We start from the raw sequence: 12,141 nt of genomic DNA on the forward strand, positions 1-12,141 counted from the left end.
ACCAGCTGATCGATCCAGTAGTCTTGAAGACTTCTATTATTGAGTCTTCTATCGTTGTTCTATGTTTCTATATTGTTCTGTGGTGTTAGTAAATTACAATCTACAAAAAAAAGGGAAACAAAGGTAACATTTAGAAATTAATACCAATGGAAGAAGTTGACTTAAAAAAAAAATTGTGGAACAAAAGGTAGAGACCACGGCAGTTCTGTGTGAACGGCTATTTGATAATCGGTGACAACGCGTATAAGATCTCCTCGAGACTCCGAGTCAACAGCCTGCCGATAGATATCAATTTGTTATCAACTTCCCGCGTCGTATGTTTGCGCATTAATTGTGTTTTTAAATTTGTATTTCATAGGTACAACAACTTACTGCTGTTTGCTTAAGTGCTTTGTTCATTTTCTACTTTACAATTACAATATATTACCTAGTTGAAGTATGGATTTGGAATTCCAAGATGTACGTGCCGAAGTTAAGGGTATTATGGTAAGTAGTATTTCCCATTGTAAGTGTTGTATTGTGGTTATATGAAACTTTTTTTTTCGTTTATAAATGGTTACCATTAGTTGTATATTATAATAGTAATAGTAGAAATTAGTATATTTTTTTGAGTATAAAGGGCTGGAATTCAGGGCCGGTGTTATACGATATTGACGGGCGGAGGGGGGGGGGGGGTGAAATCAAGTATTTGCCGACTGTAAAAATGTCGACCTGTAATTTTTTAAAACAAACTATGTGAAGTACCTATAAAAATTCCTGGTTTTTCTGTATAATAAGTAAGGTGCGCTAAAATAATTAAAATTTGATAAATATTATATTAAAAAACATTATAAAAAATTGAACTTAAACATTTTGAACAGTTCTGTGCATAGTCTGTTATACTACTAATTGTTACTTGGATATCTACGCCGTACAGGTACAGGATTGTCTAAGTTATTTTAACTTTAAAAATTGTGTATTATTAAATCAATATATTATGATAAGGGTTATAGGAACCAAAATCTAAAATAAAACTTTGGCATCTGCATGTTACATTTATGGAAGAACCTTGGTAAACCACCGCTGTGTAAAAATTGATCAGGAATATAATATATTAATATGTCCTTGCCAGTGGTGGTTTTTTAAGTTACCCATTTGGACTGGTGGAAACTTTTACTCCCTCTATTAAAAACTGAAATAACACCACTGACTAATAATAACAATATAGGCCTACCACCCACAGCCCACAGATAGGTGCTTGAGATAGCGATTAGCAATACCATACCGATGGACGACGGTACTAAAAAAGTTATTATAGGTATTGAATACGCATAGCAATCGGCTGTATTTTGATTTCTAAATCAGTAAACTCTTAAATTGTCAAGTGCGTATAGTCGAAGTCAGTGGGAATAAGGAAAACAAGGAGTTCTACTTTCCCTTATTTGTATAATGTATATTAACACTATTGTAGAGTCAATACTCAATAGTCATTGATTAAATAATAAATATCCACTTATATTTAAAAATTTTTATAACATAGTTAACTATTAATAGTGTCATCCTCTGTAATTACCGATTTAGAAATCAAAATACTGCTGACTGCTGAGAACCCGTTCTCGTTTTTATTATTAAAATTATAACCTAAGAAAATCTAGGAAAACAGTTTTTAACAAGTTGTATACTTTCTGACAGCTCTCTGTTATTAAGAAAATGCCGACTGATAGTTACGAAAAATTCAAAGGGGGGGTTGTGACAACCCACCATACCCCCATTGCCGCCGGCCCTGCTGGAATTAGTTACTCGGGCAGATGAGGTAAAAGCATGTGTCAAATTGTCGCATATACATGGCCTCATATAAAAAAACTATATCTTAAAACCAAATGTATATTTGTAGTTTATATACTCAAAAATTACTTGATTGATTTTGACAAAATTCTCAGAGATTATTTTTAGAGATATCAGAAAAGTTTATAGAGTAGTTAAAAAAATACACCAAGTGTAGAATCCGGGTTAAATTTTATCCGCGCTTTTGCAGTAGTTGATGTAGGTTGAATTATTTCACAAAGCTAGGCACATTGATACCAATTGATTTGCACGTAAACGGAGGTACACTGAAACCGAGATACACAGAAATAGGCAATTCAAATTGTAAGATAAAAAAAATGGGTAAATGTCAATATATACTAAATATGCCCCATAAAAATTCCATTGTTTAAATTGTTATGTCATGAAACAAATCAATTATGTACTCACTTAGAATATCATACGATCGACCAAAATAGATATGCAATTGCATACAAATCCGCGCTCTAAATATAAAAGTATTATTTGATACCTATTTTATTTGTATTTAATTTATGAATATATTATAATTTATAAGTAGCTATTGTCCTATTCTTGATTTTGATGTGTGTATTTATTTTAGTGTACTGGACGACTAAAATTCACTGAGCAAAATATTGTGTTTAAAAATGTAAAAACTGGCAAAGTGGAACAGTTAACATCTTCTGATATAGAATTTGTTAATTGGCAAAAATTAGTTGGTACATGTGGTATCAGAATCTTTTTGAAAAATGGTAATCTTCATCGATACTGTGGCTTCAACGAGTCTGTAAGTTTAATAATTACTTTTGTAATATTATATGGATTAAAAATAATTATTTACTGGTTTCACAGGATCAAGATAAAATTGCAAAGTATTTTAAAAATACATATCGCTTAGATATGTTGGAAAAAGAATTAGCCATTAAGGGCTGGAACTGGGGTAGTACTAAATTTAATGGATCAATATTGAGTTTTGATATTGGTAATCTGACTGCTTTTGAAATACCTCTCAACAATGTATCACAATGTACTACTGGAAAGAATGAAGTAACATTGGAATTTCATCAGGTAACCTTAAAAAATTATTTTGAATCATACAGAAACAACTAAATCATTTGTCCTAATGCTAAAGATATAAACTATATTTTTCAGCATGGTTTTAATATTACCAAGCAATATAAATTGTAAAATGTTGGTTCATTTTAGGCTCAGTTTGAGTGTTAAGTTAAAATGGCATAAAGCAGAATAATTGAGTCTGTAAATTTGCCCAATCGGTATCATAACTTATGCATTTATGGCTTTTATTATAGAATGATGAAACACCAGTCAGTTTATGCGAAATGAGATTCCATATTCCATCAGCTGAGCTGGCAGGTGACCAAGATCCAGTAGATGCATTCCATGATCAAGTTATGAAGCAGGCCAGTGTTATATCAATATCTGGTGATGCAATTGCTATATTCAGGGAAATGCAATGTCTTACTCCTCGGTGATTAATATTTCAGACATCAATTTATACTGAAAAATTAATTATATTATATTATTAACATTTGAAATATTATTTTAGTGGTCGTTATGATATAAAAGTTTTTCAAACATTTTTCCAACTCCATGGTAAGACGTTTGATTACAAAATTCCAATGACTACGGTTCTTCGTTTGTTTATATTACCACACAAAGATGGTCGTCAAATATTTTTTGTAGTCAGTTTGGATCCACCTATTAAACAAGGCCAAACGAGATACCATTATTTAGTATTATTATTTAATATGGAAGAGGAAACATCTATAGAACTTCCATTTACTGAGTAAGTTTTAATACAAATTAATTATATCCAACCTTATAAGAAATATGAAAATGTGTTTTAATTAATTTTTAGCGAAGAAATAGAAGCAAAATATGCAGGAAAGTTAACCAAAGAAATATCTGGTCCTACGTATGAAGTTCTTGCCCAAGTCATGAAAGCCATTGTCAATAGAAAAATAACAACACCAGCCAGTTTTAAAGGGTAATAACTTATTATTATAAACAAATTATCGAATGCATTAAGACTAAAATTAAAATACTTATAACTTATAAACCTACTTTTCCAAAATTCAATATTATTATATCTAAGTACTCCAAAAAATATTCAGTTTTGGAAGAAATTAAAAGTGTATATTGTGATTTCAAAAAGTAAAAAGATGTTATGCTTACGACTTAAATTTATGAAACATAAATAAATATATTCTCAAAAGAGTTATGGTTTATGAAATTATGAATGTTCTTTGATAAAATAATCACTCAGTATCTTTATTGGTAAATCTACAATTCACTTACTCACAATTTTGTAGGTACAAAATATATCAGAAAAAAATCCAATATAAATGCACTTCATCTATGCTCGTGTTTTCATATTTTATCATTTTAATGCTTTGGTCATCCATTATTTCTAAGTATTTGCTTATGTCTATACTACAAACAACAAATAAGTATTTAAAAAAAATGAAAAAATGATCTTATGGGTCGATGAGAACCTGGTATAAAATGTTCAAACCTTAGGTATTATAATGAAAATGGTTTTAAATTTTTAGTTACAAAATAATTTTAAAAGTTTCTGGTTTTAACAAATTTTGTCAACATTTAAGATTTAAACACATTAAAATAAAAAGGTTTAACTAAATTGATTAAGACAAAAACTGTTTTTGTGTAAATATTCCAGTTTAATTTTAACACCTCCCCCCTAATTACTTTAAATAGTACTGGAAAATACCTCCCAACCTCCTCTTAAGTACAAACTAAATTTTATTTGCTACCAGAAATCTCCACAAAGTTGAAGATTGGTAAATATTTTCTTCTTAAAAAAATTACTTCAAACAAAATCACTGTAAAACCAATAAAAAGATACTGCTATGGCCTTAGTCACACCCTTCTATATGTTTTCCGGCCAACTGGGAAGTCTCCTGGTATATCCCGCCTGGCTTAAGGGAATTGAAGGTGGTGATTTAATAATGAGTCGCGTATAAGCAATTGGATGTCTTATACTCGTTACGCAGTGTGATTGTGTGCAAAGTAAATGATCATTAGTGTGCATAGATACGTTCGGAATCTGTCGTGTACCACTCTCACACGCACACGCACATGTCAATAAATAGAGAACAGCGAAATATATTCTTCTATGCATCACCTATAAAAATTACCAAAAGCGGTAGTTAATTAAACATACTTCCTGAAGTTTGATTGTAATTTCAAAAAAAGGGCTGAATTTATAAGCTCCTAGACTATGCTTTGTAAGAACCACTTTTTTGATATAAAGCCCAAAATAAATACAAATGTAATGCAATTATTTCATGAGATTTTTTAAAAATATATCCAAATTGTATGGTCCTTTAAAATTGAAAATTGAAAATCGACTTCTTAGAAAGTCTAGTTATTTTTCCAAAGAATTTATACATATATTAAAATTAAAATCGAACATTCAGAAGTATGTGTAATTTACCACCGATTATTGGTTTAAAACGTACGAGAAATACGTGACATGCGATCCCCTTAACCAGCCCTGTATATATGTTAATTAATTAAATGTCATTGTATTGCATTGAAATATCTAATTTCACTTGATTTTAGCAATTAATGTCCACATTCATATTTGTACTTCAAAATATAATTGTTATGATGGGAGAAGTCTTATGAGCAATATTTAATTCTAGAAATAGCTATAGTAAAATTTTGGAGAGTAGCCTATAAAATGTCTACTAAATAATTAATTATGTATTGAATAAATTACTTATGTATATTTGTATTTGACAGTAGAAAAATATAAATAATAGGTACTTAACTGTTTTTAAATATAAGTTATTATATATAAAGTATTATAAAAATTCAGTACGATTAGTTTTTTTTATTGATAATTGTTAAAATTATTGGTCAAAACTATTAATTTGTTATGCTATTATAATTTGTTATACATTTTGTAATGTATTCTATTAGTATTGTTAACAAATTAAATAATTATATTTATTATTTTTTTAGTCACTCTGGAACATCTGCAATTGGCTGTTCATATAAAGCTGCTGCTGGATATGTTTATCCACTTGAGAGAGGCTTTATTTACATTCACAAACCTCCTATACACATACGATTTGAAGAAATTTCTAGTGTTAATTTTGCTAGAGGCGGTGGTAGTACTAGGTCATTTGATTTTGAAATTGAGCTGAAAAATGGAGTTATACATACATTTAGTAGCATCGAAAAAGAAGAATATGGAAGTCTGTACGATTTCATTAATGCCAAAAAACTAAGAGTGAAAAACACTGGAAAATCAGTAATGGAATTTAATGATTTTATTTTATATTTTTTAATTATAATTTACTAATTTTTAAACATTATTAGGATAAACCTGCTTATACAGGAGACGATTATGGTGATTCTGATAAAGAAGCCGAACCTGATGCTTATTTGGCCCGAGTTAAACGTGAAGGACAAGAACGTGATGAAGATGATGATGATTCAGATGAGAGTACAGATGAAGATTTCAACCCTGAAGGACAAGAGAGTGATGTCGCTGAAGAGTATGTTTTGTTTAATATGTTTTGAGAATTTAAACATATTGCTTCTGTTACAGGTTTGATAGTAATCCATCAACAACAGAATCAGAATCTGGAAATGAGGAAGGGGGTGGCGGTGACAAAAAAAAAGAAAAGAAAGAAAAGAAAAAAAAGGATAAAAAACCTAAATCGGCTAAAACTATTGTAAGTTTGATTAAAAATAAGGGTGTTGTTAGGTGTAAGTATAGAATTTTATTACACTCATAAATTATAATATAATAATTACCTATTAATCTGTTGCAAAAACAACTTGTTACGGCAATAGTAACAAATGTTGTTATTGCCTTAGAATACATTATTAAATATATTTTCTCTTCTGTTGCCAAACTATTAACCATTTATATCCATGAAACATATTTGTTTTATCACTTTCGGGTACATTATATTATTATTAACTGTATGTTCAAGTGAACTAAATTTACTTTTTAAGATTTTAGCATCTAGATTAAAGGTTTTTGTTAGGATGAAGATGCCCCCAAGTGGAAGAAATCAATTAAAAAGTTTTCAAAATTCAGTTGATTGTATGTGAAATTTTTATTTATAATCAGAGCTCAGTTATAGCACTAAAATGTTAGTTTTTTAGCGCTTAAACATGAACTTAAAAAGGACAGAACGTGCGCTCAAAACCTCACTAAAAATCAGGAAATATTCTAAACACAATTTTTATGAAGAAAAAAACATTTACATTTTTAATTACTTTTATTTTTAAAATATACATTTAGTTTTAGAATTGTTCTGTAATTAGAAGATAATTATTAGATACTGTCTGCTCAGGAAACTCATTAGTTTGACCAGCTGTTCTATACATGTCCTATTGGATATGTTTATGAATTAAAAAAGTTATAGGGTATTAAATTATTATTTTTGTTTTTGTTTTTTTTTATTCATTTATTAGTAAAGTAATTTAAATTTTACATCATTATTGGAAATTAATTATTGTTTGTCTATCTTTAATTCCCATCAATTTAACATCAAACAAAGAAATTATTATTACCTCTCAAAAATTTTGATTTCACCAAAATTATTTTTTAAACTAGTTAAGAATAAATCAATAGTGGATACCCTTATTACAAAACATTTTTTAATTAATTAACAACATGATTTTTGATCAGGACTTTCTACAGCTACTAACATATGTATTTTTAAACAAACAATATTGGATTCTTTTAATGATAGTGCACTAACTGATGTGATCCATACCGATCTTGAGAAAGCTGTTTATAGAGGAAATCATGATTTTTTAATATTGAAACTTAAAGCCTATTATGAAATATGAAATCCATCCCTACCTTGAGTTAGATTCTTCTTAAAGAACCAAATTCAGATAGTCAAATATAATAATTTTATCTCATAAAATATAAAATAAATGTTTTGCCTGGTGCTTATCCCCTTTTATTATTTTTATTATTTATAATGATAATAAATAATGTTCAAATAAAATAATACACACCAAAATGATTAAACAAATTAAATATAATAATCGTTTTTTATTACTGCAAAACTACAAAACTTAATTCATTACTATAATAATAATTTGATGTCATTAAATATTAAGAAATATACTTGTATTTCTTTTTTTTTTGAAGAAAAATAATACTTATCATGACGATGTTATAAATGTACAGTTTTGTTTCTGAGTACCATTACTCGAGTTATCTTTATATAAAATATAAAAATAACTCGAGTAAAAAAAATAGGATCTTGGTGTAAATTTTGATCCAAAACTAAATTTGAATTCACATGTGCAAAATATTATGAATAAGGCTTTATCAAAACTAGGTTCTTTGAAGCATGCATGTAAAGAAATTCATGATGAACATGTACTAAAATTATTATATTTCATCTTATTCTGTCCTCTCCTAAAATATGATTATTGTTTATTTTATAATATTCCTATTAGAATTTTTTTAAAAATTAAAAATGTTAATACTATTATTTGAATTATGTATAGGTATTTAAATGTTTAATGAATGTCTTGTAAGTTAGATTTATTTTCATAAATCAAATATTATTATTAATATTCTAAACTATTACCTACCTATAAATTAGTACACATCAATAAATAATTATTTATACTTAAAAAAATCTTGAAGGAGGCCGGATGGGCTCTGCCTCCATGAAACTCCTCATGTGCATGCTTATGTGTATGATATAAAATATTAAACCTTAATTATTCAAATCTTCTTGTAATAGAGCTAAAACTAAAGATTTATTTTAACTGTTATTTGTGTTGATTTTATTTAGTCAGAAAAACCAAGAAAATCAAAAAAATCTAAGAAACCTGATGATGGCAGACCAAAACGTGCTGCTACAGCGTACATGATATGGTTTAATGAGGCACGGGAAGAAATAAAATCTGATAACCCAGGAATTTCATTTGTAGATATAGCGAAAAAAGGAGGTGAATTATGGAAAAAAATGTCAACCAGTGATAAATCGGTAAATAATTGTTTTTACTTAAAATTCATTAAAAGCATATTATATATTAAAACATAATGTATACAGTTGAGCCGCAATATTTCGAAAAACTTGACAACTCAAATTGTGTTTTATTATCCTAGACAATTTTTCCTCTTAATTAGTTAAATATCTTGAATAGTACATATCTCAAAGTGAAATTGTATCCCCCTTCAACTTTGAGTTATCTTGACTCGATTGTAACATTATTAACATTTTCTAACTATATAATTAGATGGTTTAACATATTTAATATTATTTTAAAAAAATATGAGGTACTGATAAATAATAACTATAATTTATATTACTATAAGTAATTAATTAGAAAACATAAACATCAATCAATGATGTGAAAATAATGAAGACACAAGGATACACTGAATAGCGGTTATCTGATGGACATGGGTAGATTGGAATTCCCAAAGACTTTTTAAAATTTCAATTATATAAATATTTGTCTCACAATATGGCCTTCAAACAATTATACATTTTAATTCTTTCACTCTTCATGGATTGTATATTATAACAAACTATAAAACTATCTATAAATATACTTGGCTCAGAAGGTTAATTAATAAATTTAATTTAAATCCGCCAATTAATCTAATCCACCTATTAATTGCAATATTACATTATGAAACTAAACAATAATTACCTACATAGAATTATTTTATTTTGTATATAATTGTTGCAGATGTACTAAAAAATGTTTAATGAAATATGTTATTTCTTTAGAAATATGAAGAAAAAGCAGCGAAATCTAAAGAAGAATATATTGAAGCTATGAAAGAATTCAAAGAATCTGGCGGTGGAGCTGAATCATCTAAGGACTCTAAGGAGTCTAAGAAATCGTCCAAGAAACCTTCTTCACAGAAGAAAGTTGCAACACCTGTAAAGAGTGGTTCATTCATTTCAAAAGAGTTTATTGAGTCTGACGATGATTCCTCAAGTGATGAAAAAAGCAAGAATATAACAAAATCTAAGAAGGTCAGTTTAATATAATGATTAAAAAAAACTAATTCATTATTCTACACATAGTGCAAGGGATGTATTTTTACATGTAATTTAATTTGAATAACACTCATTAGCTAAAATAATAACTGGTTTAAAAATTTTAATCATTGAAAAAACAATTTTTTAACTTTTAATATAGTACAATGTTGATTGATATTCTCAATTAACATATTTGACTTAATATGTTTGACTTTTAAAAATCTTAACTATCAATAATTATTCAATTGTTTATGAATTAAATGAAAAATATATTTATAATATTATATTTATTTCATTCTTTTTTTGAGTACACAAAAAATAGTTGAGAGGATTGCATGACCCATTGTCGATAAACTGATTGTAGTTTAGGCTTGTTGTGTACACGATACGTATGTGTTTCTCCCTTGGAATTGTTGAAATTTGATAAGAATTTTAAACAGTGATTCAAATAGAAGTAATAGAACTGTCTACCTCTGTATAGTTAATATTTTCATAAACAAATATTAGGTATTAGATTAATTTTGTTTTAGGAATCCTATTGGCTGTATTAAAATTGTATAAATATAAATGAATTGTGTACGTTAGTACAGACAATTGTGAACAGATTTTCTGCACTCGAAGTTGAATACATTTAATACAATTTAAATAGAGAATAATATACTTTATTTTATTTCAACACTAATTATTAATATTTTTGGAATTACAAATAGTAATCTACCTAACTGAATTGACTAGCGTGAACTCTGTAAAATCATGTCTGAAATTACTGAAACATGTTTTTTCTAATCTTAGATCATATATTATACAATGAGATTGCTACCATAGATATATAAAGCTACTGTCTAAATATCTGAAGCCGACATACCTTAGCGAACTTATAGTACAAATAAAAATATCTGACAAGTATGGACGCACATGGGCAATAGAAGTCTGCCCACAAGAGACTCCTCGCTAATGTTGTATTTGTACCCGTAAATCCACTTCTATGCCAAGATTCTATCCATTGTATATGAGGTTCTAGCACTTATTTATCTAGTTATTGCAAGGATATAATATAGTGACAATAGTGTCCCATTTATCTAGTTCCATGCTATTTCTATACAGTTCTCAAAATTGTTAATTTAGTTGACATAATATTTCCCTACAGCTTACAATATAATTTATATTTCATATGTTATCTTATCATATTTAACAATTACCATCCAAAGATATTTGGATGGTGATTGTTCTTCACATTAAAGTTTGATTATAAATTAATTGTCCTCATTGTGTTAGTATAAATAATTATAATATATAATATTTTATGTAACTCGTATTAAGAATTTATTTATTCAATGTTATAAAATAAAATAGTACTCCTGCATAATAATGATTTGTTATTAATTGAAATTAATAAAAAAAAAACTATTTGTTATCCCTAGAAATCTTCGGATGATTCGAGTGATGATAAAAAATCTCCAATGGCAATAAAATCTAAGAAAACAAAGGATGATTCTTCTAAATCAAAGAGAGAAAGGGTAATTTATATTTTTCACCCAATTTATATAAACTTTAAAATATATATTATTGTAAATGTATCTAGGCGTCTTCTGACGGAACTAGCGAAGAAGATAAGTCCAAATCAATGAAAAAAAGAAAAAGTGATTCAGAAGATGATGATGTTGACGAAAGTAGCGGAAGTGCATCGGATGCTAGTGATTCAGATTAAATGTTTTTTTTAATTTGTATAAACATGCAACAAATTATAAGCTTTTTTTGTGTATAATTATCATTTTTTTTTTTATTATAAAATTAAACAACATAATAATGAATAATGGTCTATGTTCAGATTTCATAAATCTAGTTTATTATACCTGAGTATTAATTTTATGTTTATTACTATATTATTAACTAATGGATTAATGGAATTATGTACAGTACATTTATGAAAAAAATAACAAACATTTTATCATAATATGTGGATCTTTTTTTATTTTTTTAAATTCTTTTTACAAAATGTTGTAAACTAAACCGTTTTTTATTATTAGCTACTATTGTAGTAATATTTACAATTCTCAAAAATGTAAAGTATCCTACCTAAATATGTTATTAATTTATATTAATCAAAATTTAATTTTTTTTTTTTTACTTCAAGTCTGATTACATATTCAAATAACTAATGAGTAATTACAAAATGTTTTATAATACCTTCATAAATTATCAAAAGTATAAAAATAAAATAAATTGAATGATAACTGTAAATAAATGTTCCATAAGTATAAATCATTTAGACCTCCAATCATTACTTATCTATACCATATAT

At 27.3% G+C, this 12,141-nt stretch overlaps 1 protein-coding gene across 2 annotated transcripts; it reads left to right on the top strand.

Moving 5' to 3' along the window:
- LOC132950856 (FACT complex subunit Ssrp1) lies at window positions 1–11,793 on the top strand. Of its 2 annotated transcripts, XM_061022453.1 has the most exons (14): window positions 1–123; window positions 359–486; window positions 2,405–2,590; window positions 2,656–2,871; window positions 3,114–3,292; window positions 3,371–3,610; window positions 3,683–3,811; window positions 5,815–6,106; window positions 6,175–6,353; window positions 6,407–6,533; window positions 8,634–8,828; window positions 9,582–9,833; window positions 11,261–11,356; window positions 11,422–11,793. In XM_061022453.1, the coding sequence occupies exons 2-14, from the start codon at window positions 439–441 to the stop codon at window positions 11,545–11,547; spliced, it is 2,265 nt and encodes a 754-aa protein (XP_060878436.1). In that variant the 5' UTR covers window positions 1–123; window positions 359–438; the 3' UTR covers window positions 11,548–11,793. The 2 variants fall into 2 exon arrangements, with proteins under 2 accessions (XP_060878436.1, XP_060878435.1); XM_061022452.1 differs by lacking the exon at window positions 1–123 and having other exon boundaries at window positions 276–486.
- The last annotated feature ends 348 nt before the right edge of the window (window positions 11,794–12,141 follow it).

Source organism: Metopolophium dirhodum, chromosome 8, assembly GCF_019925205.1.
Source record: "Metopolophium dirhodum isolate CAU chromosome 8, ASM1992520v1, whole genome shotgun sequence".
In the NCBI taxonomy this organism is placed as follows: domain Eukaryota; kingdom Metazoa; phylum Arthropoda; class Insecta; order Hemiptera; family Aphididae; genus Metopolophium; species Metopolophium dirhodum.

Coding starts and splice junctions, on each gene's coding strand:
- LOC132950856 (XM_061022453.1), top strand. CDS start 439: ATGGATTTGGAATTCCAAGATGTACGTGCCGAAGTTAAGGGTATTATG. Junction 6,354..6,406: donor GAGAGTGATGTCGCTGAAGA/GTATGTTTTGTT, acceptor CTTCTGTTACAG/GTTTGATAGTAATCCATCAA. Junction 8,829..9,581: donor TGTCAACCAGTGATAAATCG/GTAAATAATTGT, acceptor TTATTTCTTTAG/AAATATGAAGAAAAAGCAGC.